Below are 20,628 nucleotides of genomic sequence, written 5' to 3'. Positions count from 1 at the left end.
AGCAGCAAGCTTGGCCAATGCCATTTGAATGAGTCGCTGCTCTATTAAACCTGCATGACAGACTTTCGACCAAAACAGGTTAATAAAGGAGGCTTTCCTTATTTGTACTGTAAAGGTGCTTTTTGTACGGGTAGGTTGGCGCTTAACCATTTCTGGAGGCCGGGGTGTTGGCCAGGCAATGAGGTCATCTCAAAACAACTTAGGTTAAGTGCTTTTGGACAGCCCACCAGACGACAACACCTCTACACAAATCAAACATCGATACGTGACCGCGACGCGAAATTACCCGATACTCTATAAGCGCACCGCACTACACGTCGGTTTCGCTATCTGCCGGGCCTTTTGACAACGCATTGCATGGTCTACGAGATTGGTGGCCTGCTTAATTTTCCATCTGCTCTTTTCCCCTCTGCCCACCCCGCTCCCACTTCCGCTCGCAATAAAGTTGTTTACCGCTGCTTTCGACTGGCTTTGAAACGACAAAACTCCGGACACCGGTTGCGAGTCCCAGCGCATTAACACTCTCTCCTCCCCTAAAAAGCCCAGACTCGTCAAGCTGGAGCAAGAGAAGAGCCCCAGCAAGGGCTTTAGGGAAAGCCTGAAGGAGGGGTTGAAAGAAACATTCAAGGAGGGGCTGAGAGAACTGTTACACCCACGATCACCGGGCCCGAACCCACAAGAACCCGACAATATGGTCAAGGAACACGCTCCCCCCAATGTGCCTCCACGTCCTTCGAGTAACCATGGCAGGGCCAGCGGCTCGTCGCGCCCCTCCAGCCAAGAGAACGACATAGCCAACATCGTCACCAAGACCAATGGCTTCGGGCAACTCAACACCTCCACCAACCAGAGCAGCGCCCCTGCAAGCTCGGAAATAAGGCCGGCAGTCAAGCCGAGCGCCTACGGGAAGAGTATCGAAGACAAATACGCCAACCTGTTCATTCAACCCAAAATCGACCAGAACATCACCGCCCGCACCGCATTAATGGCCCGTTGCAGGACACCGCCAAAGACAGGAAGCAGGCTCCGCAGCCAATGTTTACATCTGTCCCCGGACCGGAAGGATCGGCTACTAACCCCATCTCCATTAACGACAGGGGCCCGATGTCGATATACAGTCAGCCTGGAATCTATTCTGAATACCTGGATCCCAAAAAGGCTGCCGCAGACCTAAAGGCCCTGATCGAAGGATCGGTTGAAGATGACGAGGAAAAAGTGCCTGACGATGGCGTAGACCGATCTCAAGTTGCTGGTCTCAAGGTCAGGCTTCTCCCACATCAGATTGAAGGTGTCGAGTGGATGAAAGGCCGTGAACTGGGCCCTGTGAAGAAAGGCAAGGTTCCCAAGGGTGGCATTCTGGCCGATGATATGGGTTTGGGCAAGACACTGCAGTCCATTGCTTTGATTCTTTCGAACCCCAAACCAGATGACGCTACCAAGCTCGTTGGTGTTGATACGACCACGCTTGTTGTGGCACCGCTTGCTCTGATCCGGCAATGGGAGGCCGAGCTAAAGAACATGGTTGTCGACTCTCATAAACTGAAGGTTCTGGTACATCATGGACCCCAACGTACCAAGCGATTTGAGGACCTGCGCCGCTACGATGTTGTCATCACCACCTACCAGATCCTTGTGTCCGAACACGGACACTCGAGCAATTCGCTAAAGGCTGGCTGTTTTGGCTTACATTGGTACCGTGTCATCCTCGATGAAGCCCACACGATCAAAAACCGTAACGCCAAGTCCACCAAAGCGTGTTATGAGCTGCGCAGCGTATACAGATGGTGCCTCAGTGGAACCCCCATGCAGAACAATCTGGATGAGCTGCAAAGCCTGGTCAAGTTCCTTCGTATCAAGCCCTATGATGATCTCCGAGAATGGAAAGAACACATCGAGCAGCCCATGAAGAACGGCAAAGGAGAGGTGGCTATTCGTCGGTTGCATAGTATCCTCCGATGCTTCATGAAGCGCCGCACAAAGGATATCCTCAAGCTGCCCGGGGCACTCGATACCGGAGAGAAGAAAGAGGGAGATGACGGTACCGGCGAGAAATCCGCCACTTCGGGCTTCAAGATTACAGAACGGAAAGTCACACAGGTGGAGGCTACATTTTCACCGGCGGAGAGGCGCTTCTACGAACGACTTGAACAGCGCACCGACAAGAGCCTCGAGAGCATGATGAAATCCCAGGGCAAGGTCAATTATGCAAATGCATTGGTTCTGCTCTTGCGATTACGCCAAGTCTGCAACCACCCTAAGCTGGTGGAGGGCAAGCTCGAAAAGGACAAGGATGCGTTGAGTACCGACGCTAAGGTTAAGAAGGACGATGGGGATGTGGATGACCTAGCAGCTCTGCTTGGCGGTATGTCCGTCGAGGCAAAATACTGCGATATTTGCGGCTGGGCACTCAATAAGGACAACCGCGTCAGTGGCAAAGACCAGTGCAAATCCTGTTTCGAGGACCTTGAATACTTCAACAAGCACGAAGAGGACGCTTCCATGGTAGGCCCGCAGAAGAAAATGAAGAAACCCAAGTCGAAGCTGAAGAAGGCCGGTAAAGAGAGTATGAAGACCGAGGCAGTGAAGAAACCCCAGCGCAAGCAGCGGAACCGGCGCGCCATTGTTGACAGCGATGACGAAGAGGCCGATGGCAGCTGGATAGTCTCGGGAGATGAGCAAGGCTCGTTGAGACTCGGGAAAGCTGGTGGTACAGATGATGAAAATGCGGAAGGCGAAGGAGAGACGATCAATTCCCAGGACTCGGACGATGAGTCGGACGAGCAAGGCAGCCAGTTGAACAGCTTCATCGTCAAAGACGATAGCCTGAGACCAGGGCAGTTGCAGCAAGACGTTGAGGATTCGGATTCAGATGACGATCTCCCGTCCCTCTCCGAGATCCATCAGTCTCGAGCTGGTGCCAAGAAGGCGAAAGCCGCCATCTCGCCAGGACGGAGTCCGACAAGTCTCAGGATGACGAGGCAGACTCGGAGTCGGGGACTGATTCGGAAGACGGTGTTTCTGCATCAGACCTAGAATCCGACTCGGATGAAGAGCAATCCTACAAGGTATTCCGCAACAAGGAGAAAACCCCGACAGTTCTTGCATCCGCCAAGATACGACAGCTCCTGTCCATTCTGCACAATGAAATTGAGGACCACAAGTTCATCGTCTTCAGCCAATTCACCTCGATGCTGGACATCGTCGAGCGCTTCTTCCGCAAGGATGGCATTCGATACGTCCGATACGACGGCTCGATGAAGAACGATGCGCGTGAGGCGGCGCTCGACTCCCTTCGCAGCGATCCTAAGACGCGTGTCTTGCTGTGCTCTTTACGCTGCGGTGCCCTTGGCCTGAACTTGACGGCTGCCTCACGCGTGGTCATACTCGAGCCGTTCTGGAATCCCTTCGTAGAGGAGCAGGCCATCGACCGTGTGCATCGTCTCACCCAGAAAGTAGACGTCGTGGTCTACAAAATTACCGTGGAGAATACGGTCGAGGAGCGCATTCTGGAGCTGCAGAACAAGAAGCGACTTCTCGCCGAACAGGCCATCGAGGGCGGCATGCGCAAGGAGGCACTCAAGCTGGGCGTGAAGGAGATGATGGAGCTGTTCCGTCCTGGCGGTAGCAGCGGTGGTGGCCGGGGACAACGGGAGATCACGCCCTATGAGGACCTAAATAGTCGCGTCGTCTCGGACGATTTGGGTTTCGTCAGTAGCCTTCGGAGTGATCCCATAGCGAGGCAGAAGTCTAGTAAGTCGGGGCTTCAGGAGAATTCGGTCTATGGACGACGGTGGTAGGAGGATTTCTATTGCTTCCCTAAGGCTGTTAGTTAGACGAGTGGGTGGCGTACACGGCGTTGCGTGGTTGGCTATAAGGGTTTGGCATACACTTGATGAGAAAGTAGAAGTTACGCTTGGGACGAATTTTACGAGAAGGATGATACGCCCGTCTCGGGCAAAGGGCATAGTGTTACCATCAATGACTGGGCTATATAATTGGTTGATACTGGGCAGCCTTTCAGGGCTACGACCGGTATCAGTTGGTCTCGTGTAGTTATATGATGAAAGAAGACTTTATTCTTAAGGGTGGAATTTAGTGTTCATTATCCATAGTCTCATGATATTAGTGTTAACTCGTGCCTGCTATGTCTGTGATTCTCTTGCGATTCGGTAGCAAGGCCTATCTACCCCTTTTAGAGGACAAGCTGTATGGTTTCCCAAGCACCACCGCATACCAGCCAGAATATATGCGCCAGCGCCAACAAGCTCCGTCGTCTCTCATCTTTTCTCTAGTGAGGCGTGTGGTAGGTGTTCCTAACATTATACACCTTCCCCCTCGCTACCTGGCGAATCCGTGTACGGGTCGAACCCCATCTTTCTCGCGGCTTCAGCCCGGGCGGCCCATCGCTCTTTACCATGGAGACCGCTCTCCGAAGCCGACTCGTCGAGATAGAACTTGAGCACGTGGTCTGGGATGGCCAGGTGCGTCGTCTGCTCGAACTCCTGAAGACTCGTAAGTCGCAGCAGCATCTCCAGCAACGACAGCGACGTTCGGATAGCTCCGAAGGGAGACCGCTCTATGGTAGTTGGACTGAGCTGTGTCTGTTGGTGGTAGTGGTGATGATTCAGACGATTCTGACGTGGTGTAGAAGGAAGAGCCTCGATTTCGGTGGATTGGGATGGCGGTGGCGGATGCCCATGATAATGGGATAATGACTGCTGCGACGACGTAGCCGGATCGGCCTGGGGCTGTTGCGCATGAGAAGAGGTCGGTCGAGATGCCGGAAGCGAAGAGGAGGAGGCAATGCTCATGCGGTGAAGCTGGTTGATCAGGTTGCCATCAATCGAGGTGCGAGAGACACGCTGCAAATGTGGATGCTCGGGTGCGGCTTGGGTAGATGATTCATCGTCGGCTGTTGACGAGTCATCTTGGTCCAGCTCGAAGACCTCGAGCGCCATCCACTCAGGGTCCAGGTTAAGAGGGATTGTCCACTGGGCTTTGGATGCGCTCTCGATTTTTGATGTTTTCGTAGGCTGTATCGATGGGCTTTCCTCTTCGGTGCTTTTCCCAACTTGGCTCTCCTCGCGAATTTGGCGATCTATGATATCCTGTGGGTCAAGCTCCTCCTCGGAATCAGGAGCTACATGCTCAGCTCCCTCTATCGAGTCTAAAACGCGGCTTTCATCGTTGCTCGGCGGGCTGGGTTCTGTCTGTGGGGTTGCCTGCTGAAGATCCCTCTTCAACAGAAGAACTGGGTTGCTGGATGCTCCATCATCGTTAGTAATGTTGAGTATCCTCCCCACGTCTGCATAGAACATTCTCGATATTTGGCCGACAGGGATCGTCTCCCTTATACCCGCTAGGCAGACGCCATCATACGATGCTGGTTCTATATTGCCATTTTCCAATGTGTGGACACGTCCATCGTCCAAATCTTCCACGATCTGTAGTTGGTAAGAGTATGCATAGCCAGGTGTTACCTCGCCCGCATATTGCCCAGCAGGTGGTGATCGATAAAGTCGTACGCGGGCTTTGTGAACAACCTCCTGCCATGTGGGTTTGCGCTGGCCTTCTTCAAGGCCATATGGCTCGCCTTCTTGCGGCGAGGCGTGGCCGCGGAATAACATGTATAGAGAAAGCGTGAAGTCCGGGCCTATTTGCATGGGCCGGCCCGGGTTGAGGACGTATTGAGTATCGCCGACGTTGAGAAGCATGCTCGCTTGGAGCAGCCGGGCAGGGCTGAAAGCGGACTGCTGCGTCTGGATCCCTCCAATGGCAGAGACCCATAGGTTGATGAGAGGGATAGCATCGTCGATACTGACAATTAGGTACTTCATCTGACTGAGGATGGAAACCATGTCGGCGTGGCGTTGCTTGGCCGACGTGGCGTAGCCTGCTTGCGCTGTCTCCTCCCCGGGAAGGGCGGCGTCCGCCAGCTTCTTGCCTAGAGCATCGATATCTTCGCGGAGCTCCCTTGAAGTATGGACCACAGCCTCCAGGGCGGCATTGCCTCGCGTGTAGCGGAACTCTATGGACTCCAAGATTGGTGATACAAGCTGCGGATTGACGCATCAATACGGACCAGTTCTTACAGGTAATCAAAGAGCTACTGTGACTTACTTCAATCTTCCTGGCCAAGCGCCGTTGCAGCAGGGCCAATTCGACCTTGAGTTGCGGATCATCCTCGACCGACTTTGGCAAGAATTAGTTATGTACTGGGGCCTCGGGCCAATGCAGGGGTGCCAGGTACCGACCGACCTTCAAAAGTCTGGAGCCTTGTTGGATTATGAAAGTCGAGGACAAGGCAAGGCATGACCGGATGGCGTAGCTGGTAGCATGGTGTGATACTTTGGCAAGGAACGCATCCATACTAAGGACTGTGGTTGGACTAGCAGTTCTCAGTAACCATGTCGTTGTGTGTTTGTGAGTGTGGGTGTGAATGTGGATGTGGATGGCTGTGAATAGAAGTGCTGACTTGGACGGGCGACAACTCGGAAGAAAAAAGTGATCTTGACGAGAATAATCAATCACGGAGGCCCCATAGTATCGCGGTCAAGCCAACGACCTTGCTCTTCCTTCATCGCCGGAGCTGTTGCTGTTGTCATTCTCGTCACAAGAAGCCTGCTCACTCACCATAGGGCTCTCCCAGGCATGGGCCCCACCACTATCCAAAGCAATGGCAACAACAATGCTTTTTTTTTTGACCTTGTTGACCGTACATGTCAGTGTGCAGGGATGCAGGGACCTTTGGGCTCAACCCGCTCAGCGCTCAGCCCGGAGTGCAGTATTGTGAGTATGTAGGTACATGCGCTGGCATCTACAAGGCTACAAAGGAAGTCCTTTGGGCAGCATTGGATGGGTTTCCAAGTAGAGTTGATCTTTCAAGCACATGCACCAAGGCACTGGGAGGTTCAAATGCTACTGACTGGACACTACCTGACCTGAACGGAACCTATTGCAGCATATAACCAAGCACAGTGTGTAAGATTTAGTGCCCATCCAAGCCAATCAACTCGAACGAATAAATCGTCTGATTGCCTAAAGGGAACAGGCCGCAGGGCTGAGGAAGCCAGCCCGAGCCGGCGCACAAACGGCATATACCGTGCAAGACACTGCTTATACACGAATGCCTAACGTGCAGGGGCAGACCCCGCCATGGTAACTTTTTCTGTGCTTGTCAATTGGATTTGGGCTGTTTGGGGAGACAGACCAGGCTGCAATGACGGGAGGGAGTCATCGGTAGAACGATTGATAGAAGGAAAGCATTCTCTTCAAATTTAAATACAATAGATATCGATGGTTCTCTGAGACTGATACTTGCCTAATCTAATATACCTCTTTTGTCTAGAACTTCAAATAGTCTTTGTCAACTTCGCCCAGCTGGTCTCGTCACACACACGCAGCTCGAGCGAGTTACCTCCTGCGTAATTAATTGAGGTCAAAAGCGGCCACTTCCCGGCCCAGATTCTGTCCAATTTTGCCCCGCATTCACAACTCGCCAGGTCAGACTTTCGTTGCTTTCCTGTCCAGTCGCACAATTTTTTGACTGCAAAGACTCGAGACTGTCGACGACTAGTCCATTCCTCAGCTGTTTCACTACTTTCGCCAGGCATTTTCATTCCGCCTACTTCTCGCCGGCCACCTCAACTCCAGTGCTGTGAGAAGCGAAACTCTGTCGCAACCATGTCCGACCTCAACTCATGGGAAGATGACCCCGCGGCGCAGGACGAGAACCTCGCGCGCCAAGCACAACAGCAGATGAACCTGAACAACCAGCCTCAACAAGGCCAAGGCAGCTTCCACCCGGCCGCTTCCTCTTTCCAACCGGGAGCCTCCACCTTTCAGCCTGGTGCTACGTCCTTCCAGCCCGGCCAGGCCTACGGTGGCTACCCTCAATACCAGAACCAGTACTATGGTGGCCAAGGACAATTCCAACAATACGGAGGTCAAGGCTACCCCAAATACGGCCAAGGTTATGGCCAGGTCTATGGAGGCCAACAAGCCGGCTACGGTACGTGTTTTGGCAGGTAGCGTCTTTTGTGTGCCGTGTACTGACAGAACAACGACAGGCCAACAGTACCCTCCTCAGTTCCAGCAGAATCAGATGCCCTACCAAGGCCAACAACCGCAACAACAGCCCAAATCCCCGGCTAATGCCGCTAAGAAACCTGCAGCTCCGGCAGCTGCCCCAGCATCCAACGAGCCGAAGCCGGTCGCTGAGAAGGTTGGGGGCACTAAAGTGCTCAGCATAGGTGGCGACCCCCCCAAGCCCAAGGCTGCAGCGCCAGTCAAGGTGTTGTCGATCGGGGCTCCAGCGGCGTCCAAGGACGAGCCCAAAAAGGAAGAGGAGAAGAAGGATGCTGCCGAGGCGGGCTCCAAGGTCACCGCTGCAAAGGCCCTGGAAAAGACTGGCGAGTCAACCCAAGATAGTGGGAAAACTTCTCCGACTCCTTCCCCTGGTCGTTCTAGTCCAAGCAGAGCCGCCAAAGCCCAAGCCAAGAGAGATGCAGACGCTGTCGCTGCCGAGCAGGTGGCGGACGTTGATGAGGATACGCTAAAGGAAATCTACGGCAAGGAGCACGTCAACATCATTTTCATTGGACACGTTGATGCTGGCAAGTCTACTCTCGGTGGCTCTATTCTTTACGTGACTGGTATGGTGGACGAGCGAACTATGGACAAGTACAAGCGCGAGGCAAAGGACTTGGGCCGAGAGACGTGGTACTTGTCCTGGGCTCTGGATCTCACTAAAGAGGAGCGAAGCAAGGGCAAGACCGTCGAGGTTGGCCGTGGCTTCTTCGAGACCGAAAAGCGTCGGTACAGTATCTTGGACGCACCTGGCCACAAGACGTATGTGCCCAACATGATTGGTGGAGCCTCTCAGGCTGATGTCGGTATTCTCGTCATTTCCGCCCGCAAGGGTGAGTACGAGACCGGTTTCGAAAAGGGTGGCCAGACCCGTGAGCATGCTATGCTTGCCAAGACCCAGGGTGTCAACAAACTCATCGTTGCTATTAACAAGATGGATGACCCGACCGTCGACTGGTCTCACGACAGATACAAGGAGTGCACTACCAAGCTCGCACAATTCTTGAAGGGAACTGGCTACAACCTAAAGACCGATGTCTTCTTCATGCCCATCGCTGCGCAACAGACCCAGGGTATCAAGGACCGCGTACCCAAAGACAAGTGCCCATGGTACGATGGTCCGTCTCTGCTGGAGTATCTTGATAACATGACGGCACTTGAGCGCAAGCTCAATGCCCCCTTCATGATGGCAGTCAGCGGGAAATACCGAGACATGGGCACCATGATTGAAGGCAAGGTGGAGGCCGGTGTTATCAAGAAAGGCATGAGCCTCATCATGATGCCGAACAAGGACAAAGTCGAGATCGCCGCTGTGTATGGTGAGCAGGAAGAGGAGATCGGCATCGCGCAAGCCGGTGATCAAGTCCGCGTGCGCCTCCGAGGCATTGAGGAAGAAGATATTCTGCCAGGGTTTGTTCTTTGCTCGCAGAAGCGTCTGGTTCATAATGTGTCCACGTTCGAGGCTCAGATCAAGATCCTAGAGCTGAAGAGTATCCTCAGTGCCGGTTTCAACTGCGTGCTGCATGTGCACTCGGCCATCGAAGAAGTCACATTTGCTGATCTACTGCACAAGCTTCAGAAGGGTACTGGCCGAAAGAGCAAAGCACCTCCCACGCACGCCAAGAAGGGCGATAGCATCATCGCACGGATGCAGATCACAGGCGGTGCGGGGTCCGTCTGTATTGAACGGTTCGAGGACTATCCGCAAATGGGTCGGTTCACCCTGAGAGACCAGGTAAGAGATAACATTAATCATTCACCTCTACGCAAGGTGCTAACTCGTGTCAGGGGCAAACAATTGCCATTGGCAAGATCACCAAGCTTATTAGCAACGATTCTGCTTAAATGAGGCCAATTGAGGGTTGTTCTCAACTTGATGGCCGAAGAGAAGAAGGGACGAGGAAATACTGAGTCCCGTTAAGTTACGAGTCGCCTAGAGAAAGTCCACGACTCTCTGCAGAGAGGGATGCGTATGGCGATGATCGCAGAAAGCCAGACAAACCAACGTATCTTGATGAAGAACACAAAAAGTATTTGGTGATCCTGAACTACGGCGACGATTCGGAATGTCGTACTTGCATCGGGTAAAGGGGTCTGGGCCATTTGGTGCCGGAAAGGGGGTAGCCGTTTGCCCGTGATCAAGAATAGACTATAATCCCGACATGTTCCGCTTCTTCAATGCGATTTGGGCAAGCCGGGAAAAATAGGAGCTAGGCAACAGACAGCACCAAATGGTGAAACTTGAATGTTCCAAAAACCCAACGATCGCCTACCTGCTAAACAGGGCTGCATAAATAATGGGGCATAATGCCAAGTATTGCCTGATCTTCCACTGCGGCATGTGAAGATCATGGTCTGCAGAAGTTGAGAGATCCATGGAAAGGGCACGACGAGGATAAGAAATCTCGACTAGAAATGGCAGTGATTGATTATTGACCAGCAGTAGCTAATGTCTTTGTAGATGAAAGTTGTATCTATTAGAAGACTCACTGGCCCGTTGGGCGTGAGGTCTGTCAACCAACACCTGTCTTGCTGTACAAACTGGCCGTGTTTGATGCCGCCCAAATCCCAATGCCTCCCTGGCAGCCTGGTAACAACAACTAGACCCGGTCGAAAGGGGCCCCACCCACCGGCTCCCGCAGAGTTTACATACTCCAAAGCCCAGTATCAATACTCCATAGTAGTGGCTCCGATACCAACAAAATTGTCAAGCTTTTTAGGAAATACATGGTGATACGAATTGCCGGGTTTTGTGACTGGCTTTACGTCACTCCCCTTCTCGGATAAGTCCCGAGAACATACAGGCATCACATGCCGCATGATTGGCAAACTTTCCAATGCCATTCCATGGTAACATGCCCGACCAAGTCTCGCCCCCCTTGGCTACTTGTGGCCAGCCGGGACGTCACGATGGCAAGTTCTCGTCGCTTCTTGTCCACTGTCGGCGTTGACCTACAAGTAAGTGCAGCAATAACTTGCCCTACACTTACGTAAACTGGCCAAAGACGAGCTGACTGGGTAGGAAAACCAGAAATGAGCCAAAGCCGATGAATTGCGCTAAAGGCCGACATGCAAATTCAGACGGCTATGTGATTCCATGCTGGCGCATACCCCCATAAACTACCATCTCCATTATGCGGGATAGCCTTTCAGGTAGTCAATTTGCAATTTACGGCAAGGGTACTAGCTTCTGATCTATCAATCCAAGGGGTGTATGAAGGTGCCCCGCGATATTTCGGAGAATGTCGGGATGTTGGATGATTCAATAATAGCCCTCCCCAGCTGGGGAAGAATCTGGAGGGGGGAGCCCGAATCTAGATCCAAGGGCGCGGGACTGGGTTCGGCAAAGGGAGCGCGGCTGCGGAGCTGATAAGGGCGGTTGGAAAACGTGGAGGTGACGCCCCCAATGCCCCCCAAGCCTCCGGTCGCAGGCTTTCATTTGATTGGTTTCTTGTTTGCCGAGTGTGGCTTGGCTGGTACTCATTCGAGGCACTCGACAAATACCGTACGTAAGGTACCTAGTCGTTACATATCACGTAGGAAGACGGGTTACGAGATGGAGATGACAATTTGAAGGTGGAAATGGGTAGAGCAGACGTACACGGTCAATTGATGATACATGCATGGTCTACTGGACATGTAATGTAGAACATTGAAGAGAGTGAACACGAATGTGTGTAATGTTGAACGGCTTGTGTCAGACCTGCAGGCCAGCTGCATGGCGATTGAGAGCCTCATCCAGCACTTGAGTTAGGTAACACCCAGGCACCCGTAGCTGGGGACCCCGGTGAGGCAGGCTAGGTGCTAGGGGGTTCGAAGATGGGTTATCGGGGTATCCGACTCCAGCTTCTGCCAGTATCCATGATGATGCACTTTACCTCCCAATCATCGATTCTAATTAATTGATCAATGCTGCCTCCGACTTCTGCTCACTTTTGGAAAGCTCATGCGCGCAACTTCCCGATGGGTGGGACTCTTCGACTTAGCTACAGTTCCTTCGGGCCAGCGCTTATGGCTGATTGCCGGGGTCCGTGATTGATGTCTCCCTCTCTTCTGCCAATATTCGACATGATGACATGGATTCCCACAGTCCACGTATGTACCTACATCTTCGCCCCTCCATCAGCCTCCTTCCTCCTATCTGTTACCACATACAACGTAATCGCGGGGCTTTCCACTGGTTAGTTCGGGTGTGACCTAGCCTAAACCCTGTACGGGAAGAAAACAACACGGAAGGGTTAAAGGAGTCTTGGGTAAACGGAAGAGCTATGCATTGATCAGGTCTCATAGGCTTTTCGGTAGATGGTAAATGGCAAAACGGTGCCTACCTACATCACAGGAGAGATGCAGACAGAGGCTTTCGATCTCAAGCTCTTGTTTGTTTCACGAAGATTTCTTGGCAGCAACACCCGACAGCAATATGATTTTTCCGTGACTTACAACGTGAATGACCCGTGAGGGGGGCCCATGCAGGCGCTGTCGCGTGGGCTACCCCAAGTTTCTGATTGTGGCAGCGATTCGGGAAGAGGTGGGACAGGGCTTCGCTCCAATGGGACACTGGCAATGCCTGGCTAATATCTTGTCACGCCACATTCCCAAGTAATACTCTTGCGCCCCGGGACCAATCAATGTTAATGAGCTGGACTCCATCACGCCCCGGCCAGGTTGGGGTAAGGGTCGTTTCGGGACGGCAACTCCTCCAGGCTGCCCAGAACTCCACGGATGGCTGCTACATAGTTTTCGTTCCAAGGGGGAACGATGTCATTGACCAAGTATGTACACGCTGTGCCTAGCCTCTCCAGAACGACAACAGATGCATCGACTCCCGACCGTGCAGGGCCCGCGCCTCCGAGAAATAGTCGTGACCCAGGGCCCAATCACCGTCAGCAACTACTGGCAGCCAGTGGCATGCGCCCAGCATCCTCCTGCGGCTCCACCCGGCCTACCCTCCTTAGCCTTCTTATATCCTCGGCCCAGGCCCACGATTAGAGACTCCACGAGCTACCGTCCTAGCACCCCTTCAGTTGCCCAGTATTGCCCGTGTACGACCGATAGGTGGATCAGATCGTGTATTACAACCCTCAGTCATCAGAACATTCCAAAAAGCTTAAGAACCATGAAGGACCCCGTTCAACGCACTGCTTCTCCCTACACCGATCCCTCGATCAAAGGCCCTCGATCGCAGCAGCTCTTCTCCCATACCCATTCTCTCCTACACAACCACAAGAGTGAGCTTCTCCTCCGACTCTTCGATCCCCCATGACGACGGACATGCTGACGCTCCTCTGCAGTGATTGCTCCCAACAAAGTCAACAAGACGGCTCTCCACCCTGGAGGCATTGAGTGAGTCGGCCATGCCTGTCTATGATCTAGCCTTCAGTATTGCGAGACTGACTATTTTCGTTTGTGTAGGCCGCAACAGGAAGCTGAACACACAGAGCTGGGTACGATATACCGACTGAAGACACCGTTCAACTTTCAATACTGGACGAGCTTCAACTGACACCCACTTACACAGAGATCGAACTGCACGACAAGGCTCACATTGACTACGACAGAGTCGCCATTGTACGTTGTCAACTACCGCTTGGAGACAACAGTTTGGTGAAACGGTACTAATTTGTCGACAGATCCCCAACCCTTCTGTCGCTGCCCTCTACGAAGATGCTCTTGTAAGACCACTCCTTGATTGAAACGTGCCACCGTCACGAGCACGATGCTGACAGGCTTATTAGGTGTACGAGGTCGGCTCAGCCATTGCGTCCAGTGGCGCCTTGACAGCATACTCCGGTGCAAAGACTGGTCGTTCGCCCTCGGATAAGCGAATTGTAAAGGAGTCCTCTTCGGAAAACGAAATCTGGTATGTCTTCCACACCCTCGCGGACATCACAGGTTTTGAGAATAGTCCTAACGTGCATACACAGGTGGGGACCCGTCAACAAGCCCATGGCTCCTGAGGTAAGCTGCTTGCAACTTGCTTCTGCTTATCTTTCACAGCTTTGCTCCTTGCGTCGTCCTTCTTCCTCCTCCTGGCGCAGCCGTTTACCTGCCATGAGCATCAATACCCCCTCCATTGTGACGTACGCTGCTCATCCGAGCATCATACCAAATACATCTGGTCCCCTCACAAGTGGCATGGTACTATGACGATGAGGGCGATCTAGTGCTCTTTCCCTTTACCCGAAGTTTTGGGGAGCTCTGGGCAACAATTACTCGTTGGTCGGGCCTTACGAGTCGTTGGTCTGGCGCTTCTTCCAGACCCCTGCACGATAGCGTCATACTCTGCAGGCCGGCAAGATCTACACCCCGCCCTCCACTTTTCTTTCCCTGACACCCGCGAACCAAAACAAGAAGCCCCGCAACGCTTTTATCACGTGCCTCCTTCGGCGTGAACTGTTTACTGACATAGTCGGCTATACAGGTCTGGAAAATCAACAGAGAGCGTGCAATCGATTACCTCAACACGCGAACTCGGATCTATGTCATCGACGGTTATGCTGGCTGGGATGAGAAATACCGAATCCGCGTCCGGGTTATCTGTGCCCGCGCATACCATGCGCTCTTCATGCGCAACATGCTCATCCGCCCGTCCCGGGAGGAGCTGGAGCACTTCCACCCCGACTATACAATCTACAATGCCGGCACATTCCCGGCCAACAGATTCACAGAAGGCATGACCTCTGGAACCTCGGTCGCAATTAACTTTGCCGACAAGGAGATGGTCATCCTGGGCACCGAATACGCCGGCGAGATGAAGAAGGGTGTCTTCACCGTTCTGTTCTACGAGATGCCTATTAAGCATCACGTCTTGACACTGCACTCCTCGGCGAACGAGGGTAAGAATGGCGATGTCACGCTTTTCTTCGGCCTCTCGGGTACGGGCAAGACGACTTTGTCTGCCGACCCTAACCGAGCCTTGATTGGTGACGACGAGCACTGCTGGAGCGACCGCGGTGTCTTCAACATCGAGGGTGGCTGCTACGCCAAGTGCATTGGCTTGTCTGCCGAGAAGGAGCCAGATATCCACGGTGCTATCCGCTATGGCTCCGTGTTGGAGAATGTCGTTTTCGACCAGCAGACCCGCGAAGTCGACTATGATGACTCCACCCTCACCGAGAATACTCGCTGGTAAGTGCCCCCTACTCCCTCAAGTGGTCATTGGTTTAGACTAACCATTCTGCAGTGCCTACCCCATCGAGTACATTAGCAACGCCAAGATCCCTTGCCTGTCCAACAGCCACCCTAAAAACATCATCCTGCTGACTTGCGATGCTCGCGGTGTTTTGCCTCCCATTTCGAAGCTCAGCAGTGCGCAGACCATGTTCCACTTCATCTCGGGGTACACGTCAAAGATGGCCGGCACTGAGGATGGCGTCACCGAGCCTCAAGCTACCTTCTCATCCTGCTTCGCTCAGCCTTTCCTGGCTCTGCACCCCATGCGATACGCAAAGATGTTGGCTGAGAAGATCGAGCAGCATTCCGCCAATGCTTGGCTGCTCAACACCGGCTGGGTCGGCGCTGGCTACACACATGGCGGTAAGCGCTGCCCTCTAAAGTATACTCGTGCGATCCTGGATGCCATCCACTCCGGTGAGCTTGCGAATGTGGAGTACGAGACGTACGAGGTTTTCAACTTGCCAGTGCCCAAGACCTGCCCCGGTGTTCCAGCAGAACTCCTCAACCCCGCCACTGCCTGGACGGCGGGCGCGGACAGCTTCCAGCAAGAAGTCAAGAAGCTTGGAGGTCTCTTTGTTGAGAACTTCAAGAAGTACGAGTCGGAGGCTACACCTGAAGTCAAGGCAGCGGGCCCCGTTGTTTAAACCATGGTGCCACACGACATCACATTTTGATTTTTCAGCTTTGATATCCGCATTGTCTGGCTCTCATGCAATGCATTGGTCCACGAGTGGCATGGCAAGACGTGCCGTGCCACCAGGTGTGTACAGAGGGATTATGATTTGGTATAGGCAGATTGAGAAGGATTGGAAGCAGCTCTAGTGCAGAGTCTGCACTACATGAATGATTCACGAGGCTGCAACCTGCGCAGTACCCGAGATTCGCAGGCGTCTCTTCCTCTAGGGATAGGACTCTTGTACGAATAAAAACTTAGACAGCATCTTTATGGAGCAGATTCCTATAAACTTTCCGTCTTTTACTTGTGCGTACTGCCCCATTGTGGGCAATCCAGCGGGTTTAATCAGGTTCTTGTTTTGATTTGGCAACCCATTCTAGTAGCTAGGTGTTGTATTGAGTCTGATACTTCAATATTATCTTGGTCAGTGTGATCGTTCAATCGATCAATTTATTAAGGTTAGGTAGTGATACGTAGGTAGGTTACGCATCAACGTGAGAACCGACTCGGTGGTGGTGGGGGGAGCTGAAACTAATAGCCTTATATAGGGGTTATGCAAGTAGCCGACACGGCCCCCGCTAATGAATTACCCCAGTTGGGCGGTAGCGAGGCTGAACCACGAACCACCTGCCTGCCAAGGGTCTCTATCTCCGCGACACCACATTTATAGAGTGCATGCCTTACTTAGCCTTTACTTTATTTCACATCCAGTAGCTCTTTGGACATTATTACCTTGTTTCAAGCAACGTGCCTCTACCCGAACTGACCACTATTTGCCTGCCGCGCAAGGATGACCAACTCTTCCATACGCAATGGATCCAGACTGGTCCGAGGTAAGAGAAAATAGTTGCCTTAGTGATGCTGAGCGCGATCGCATACAGTGTTACGTGCCTAGACAGCACCATGTCGCCCATGCTAATTAGACTGTTCTTCTGCATATCAGATCTCCCGTATACACCTGCCTCCCCGGGACTTAGGGCCATTCCCACACCCGTGTCAACCCTGTCCTTCGATACGAGCCAAGAACTGCTATGGGCTGGCAATGAATACGGCCGAGTCTCCTCGTTTTACGGCCCTGAGCTCACGCAATACACTAGCTTCAAGGCACACAGCTCCCAGGATGGAAAGATACACCAGCTGCTGTTCAATGACAAGGGCGTCATTGCCCTTGGCTCCCGAGGCATACATATGGCCCAGAGGAGAGGTGCTCCGCTTTGGACCGTCAAGCATGAGGGCATGAAAGAGCTACGATGCATGACCTGGACATCCAAGGGTACGGCCGAAATCCTCGTCGCCGGGGAGCAGGATAAGATGTTTGTCGTCGACGTAAACAAGGGAGAAGTCACCAAGCAAATCCCAACCGAACACCACTACAAGATCATGAGGAGGAGTCGCCACATCTGCGCCGCGACAACTGGGTCGGCTGTTCATATCCTTGATCCGTTGACATTCAGAATCAGCAAAGAATGGACAGCCCACGCTGCTACCATCAGCGACATGGATGCCCAACACGACTTTATTGTTACATGCGGTCTGTCACCACGCCAGCAAGGATACATCATGTATGATCCGCTGGTCAATGTGTTCGACTTGAAGCACATGGTATCCATGCCTCCAGTGCCATTCCCTTCAGGCGCAGCCTACGTACGCATGCACCCGCGGATGTCGACCACTAGCATTGTCGTGTCCCAGAGTGGACAGATGCACGTGGTAGACTTGATGAACCCTAACACCAGCACAGTTAAGCAAGCGAACCATTTATATATGAACATGATAGACATTGCTCCGTCCGGCGAGGCCATAGCTCTTGCCGATGCCGACTGTCAGATTCATCTCTGGGGGTCCCAGGGCTCTCTCCATTTCGCCGAGCTAGCGAACCCAGTCGAGTTTGCGAGTGCGGAACAGCATATTGCACCCGTGCCCTGGAATGACGATGCACCCCTAAGCTCTATCGGCATGCCATACTACAGGGAACAGCTATTATCGGCATGGCCCAAAGAAGAAGTGTACGAAGTAGGAGCGCCGCCGGTCAAGGAAGATCCAAGGTATCTTGAGTCTCTGCAGCGTAGGGAATGGGGCCTCTTTGGCAAAAACACGCGGAGCCTTCGCAGGAACCAAGTCGAAGACACTCGCAAACTTGACAAGGAAGAGCGCTTACTCAACAAACCCAAGTTCCTCAGTGAACAGGCAAGAGGAACCTCGCATGCCCCAGCCGGTACACCGGCTCCTGAAGATCTTGTTCCCGGGCCGAAACAACTGGTTGCGCCCATCCAGCTGGAGAGCCAGAAGAACGCAGTGTCTCCGATTTACAGACATGTTGAGATCCAATATAGTAGATTTGGCATTGACGACTGGGATTTCAAGTAAGTATGCACCTCCAGTTGCTTGTGAACTACTCCTAATCTAGTACAGGTTCTTCAACAAGACCCAATACTCGGGCCTGACAAACCATATCATGAATAGCTATGTCAATGCTCTTCTCCAGGTGCTGTTCTTCAACCCAGCCATTCGAAATCCCGCTCTACAACATGCTGCCACCGGATGTTTCGATGAGTTTTGTCTTCTTTGCGAGCTCGGGTTTCTTTTCGACATGCTTCAGAAGGCTGAAGGGGCGCCTTGCCATGCATCCAATCTTCTGAAAATATTCAGCTATCAACCCCAAGGTATGACTATTTGTAATAAACCAAAGGCATCTGCTCCCACTAATACCGTGAAGCCAGCAGCTTAGGGCTCCTGGAGGATTTGTCTTTCACTTCCCCACGAACCTCGATGTTACAAAACTTTACCCGTTTTCTGCTGGATAAGATTGTGCTTGACTATAATCGAATGGAGCATCGTTCGGTGGCAATGGAAGAGGTAATATTGGCTCCGATCCTGAACAACACTCTGGCTGACGCGGATCATAGTTGCTGGAAACTACAGCTACGAGTTCCATTCGTTGCAACAACTGCACAAGCGAGACGAGTAAGCCAGGTTCGAGCTATGTGCATGAGTTGATGTACACGTCAAATGTAAGTTCGAGCGAAAAAGAGGGGGGAAACCCTGATGCCCAACTGAGGATGCGCGTTAATGCTGTATAGAAGTCCGGGCACCGACAGGCCAAAAGCGCCAAGATCACATTTTCGCAGATTCTTAAGAAGAGCGTCGAACGTGACTTGACCAGCAAGGGCTGGTGCCAAACTTGCCACAAGTATCAGACGCTCAGCACGAAGAAACTTATCAGGAGCGTGCCTACGGTGTTGACGCTTCTCGCTGGTATGCCTAGCGAGGAGCATCGCAGGTTATGGGCTACACCGGGCTGGCTTCCAGAAGAGATCGGCGTTATAATAAACAACGGTCAATTCTTTTGCTACGAGGGCGAGGAACTCAGGTATCAGTTGCAGCGAGGCTACCATGACATGTCCGTCTATTCGCTCACTGGCGTTGCCGTTAACATCGAGACGGGTCAACCATCAAGGGGCAACCACCTCGTCGCGGTGGCGAACGGTAAGCCTTCCATTATCCTGGGTTGAGACAATAGTTACTTGGAACTGACGCATTGTACAGTTGCCCATTCGGCACCAGTGGCACCGAACGAGAGCCAGTGGTATCTTCTGAATGATTTTCACATTAAGCCTGTGACTACTCAAGAAGCGCTCACTTTCAACACGTCCTGGAAGATGCCCTCGGTAATCACCTATCAACGAAAGGAAGCAAACAACAGGCTAGATGCGACGTGGAAAGAGAAGCTAGACACCAGCTTGCTTTATGTTGACTTCAGGTAAGTCCATTTCCTTGTAGCCGCGTGCATTTTGCTAACCTTGGTCCTACAGGCCACACTTGCCAGAGAAGACATATCGAACACTTGACTCCGAGACCGAAAAGCCGAACTCGGATACCATCATCGCAATTGACACGGAATTCGTGGCAACTTCCAAGGCGGAGGTGATGATAGAATCGGAAACTAACGAGACACGGATCGTACGTCCAGTCGTCCATGCTCTTGCGCGAGCCTCGGTTTTACGAGGCAGTGGGCACGATGAAGGACTCGCTTTCATTGACGACTATATTCATATCCGGGAGCCAGTCATTGACTATGTGACTGCATATTCTGGAATCGTTCCCGAAGACTTGGATCCCACACGGACAACGCACAACCTCGTGCCGCTGAAGATTGCGTACAAGAAGATGTGGATTTTGCTCAATCTCGGCTGCAAGTTCTTGGGCCATGGTCTCAAGCAGGACTTCCGTGTGATAAACATACACGTTCCACAGGATCAGATCATTGACACGAGCGATCTCTTCTTCTCGGCGGCGCGGAAGAGGAAACTAAGTCTACAATTCCTCGCATGGTGCCTTCTCAAAGAAGAGATACAGTTGGAAACACACGACTCGATTGAAGACGCCAAAACAGCCCTCAAACTATACCGGAAATATCAGGAGTTCCTGGACGCCGGAATCCTCGAAGCCATGCTCCAAGACATCTTTAACAAAGGCTCTGCTTACAACTTTAAGCCACCTACTAAACAGGGCAGGACGGAGACGCCACCGGTGGAGGGTGGTAGTGGGCCTACCACCCCTGGGCGGCGGCCCGGAGCCCTTTTCATGGGAAGTAGCCCTGGGTGGACGCCTGGGAATAGCTCAAGAGTGAGATAGTATCCCCTAACTATGACGTGGTTGTATACAGCCGCACCTGCATCTGCTGGACA

At 52.6% G+C, this 20,628-nt stretch overlaps 5 protein-coding genes across 5 annotated transcripts; 4 read left to right on the top strand and 1 right to left on the bottom strand.

Annotated features, from left to right (window-relative positions):
* Positions 1-691: 691 nt before the first annotated feature.
* On the top strand, positions 692-3,033 carry PG994_014666 (SNF2 family domain-containing protein; the record flags this gene model as incomplete). Its single annotated transcript, XM_066866075.1, has 2 exons — positions 692-911; positions 962-3,033. The coding sequence occupies 2 exons, from the start codon at positions 692-694 to the stop codon at positions 3,031-3,033; spliced, it is 2,292 nt and encodes a 763-aa protein (XP_066707751.1).
* A 1,286-nt stretch (positions 3,034-4,319) lies between these two features.
* Positions 4,320-6,369, bottom strand: PG994_014665 (uncharacterized protein; the record flags this gene model as incomplete). The annotated part of the gene is made up of 3 exons (XM_066866074.1): positions 4,320-6,056; positions 6,121-6,192; positions 6,259-6,369. 3 exons carry the CDS (start codon positions 6,367-6,369, stop codon positions 4,320-4,322), a joined length of 1,920 nt encoding a protein of 639 aa, XP_066707750.1.
* Positions 6,370-7,683: 1,314 nt separating this feature from the next.
* Positions 7,684-9,933, top strand: PG994_014664 (eukaryotic peptide chain release factor gtp-binding subunit; the record flags this gene model as incomplete). The annotated part of the gene is made up of 3 exons (XM_066866073.1): positions 7,684-8,011; positions 8,070-9,823; positions 9,877-9,933. The coding sequence occupies 3 exons, from the start codon at positions 7,684-7,686 to the stop codon at positions 9,931-9,933; spliced, it is 2,139 nt and encodes a 712-aa protein (XP_066707749.1).
* Positions 9,934-13,204: 3,271 nt separating this feature from the next.
* PG994_014663 (phosphoenolpyruvate carboxykinase) lies at positions 13,205-15,908 on the top strand (the record flags this gene model as incomplete). Its single annotated transcript, XM_066866072.1, has 9 exons — positions 13,205-13,316; positions 13,380-13,431; positions 13,501-13,532; positions 13,607-13,656; positions 13,719-13,760; positions 13,824-13,948; positions 14,013-14,046; positions 14,498-15,216; positions 15,272-15,908. 9 exons carry the CDS (start codon positions 13,205-13,207, stop codon positions 15,906-15,908), a joined length of 1,803 nt encoding a protein of 600 aa, XP_066707748.1.
* Positions 15,909-16,843: 935 nt separating this feature from the next.
* On the top strand, positions 16,844-20,575 carry PG994_014662 (PAB-dependent poly(A)-specific ribonuclease subunit PAN2; the record flags this gene model as incomplete). The annotated part of the gene is made up of 6 exons (XM_066866071.1): positions 16,844-18,303; positions 18,353-18,603; positions 18,657-18,904; positions 19,021-19,426; positions 19,487-19,700; positions 19,753-20,575. 6 exons carry the CDS (start codon positions 16,844-16,846, stop codon positions 20,573-20,575), a joined length of 3,402 nt encoding a protein of 1,133 aa, XP_066707747.1.
* Positions 20,576-20,628: the final 53 nt, after the last annotated feature.

Source organism: Apiospora phragmitis, assembly GCF_038363925.1.
Source record: "Apiospora phragmitis strain CBS 135458 chromosome Unknown utg000014l:1.0-1827420.0:1.0-1829600.0, whole genome shotgun sequence".
In the NCBI taxonomy this organism is placed as follows: Eukaryota; Fungi; Ascomycota; class Sordariomycetes; order Amphisphaeriales; family Apiosporaceae; genus Apiospora; species Apiospora phragmitis.
Note: the sequence above shows the minus strand (reverse complement) of the source record. Positions and strands in the feature narration are given on the sequence as shown.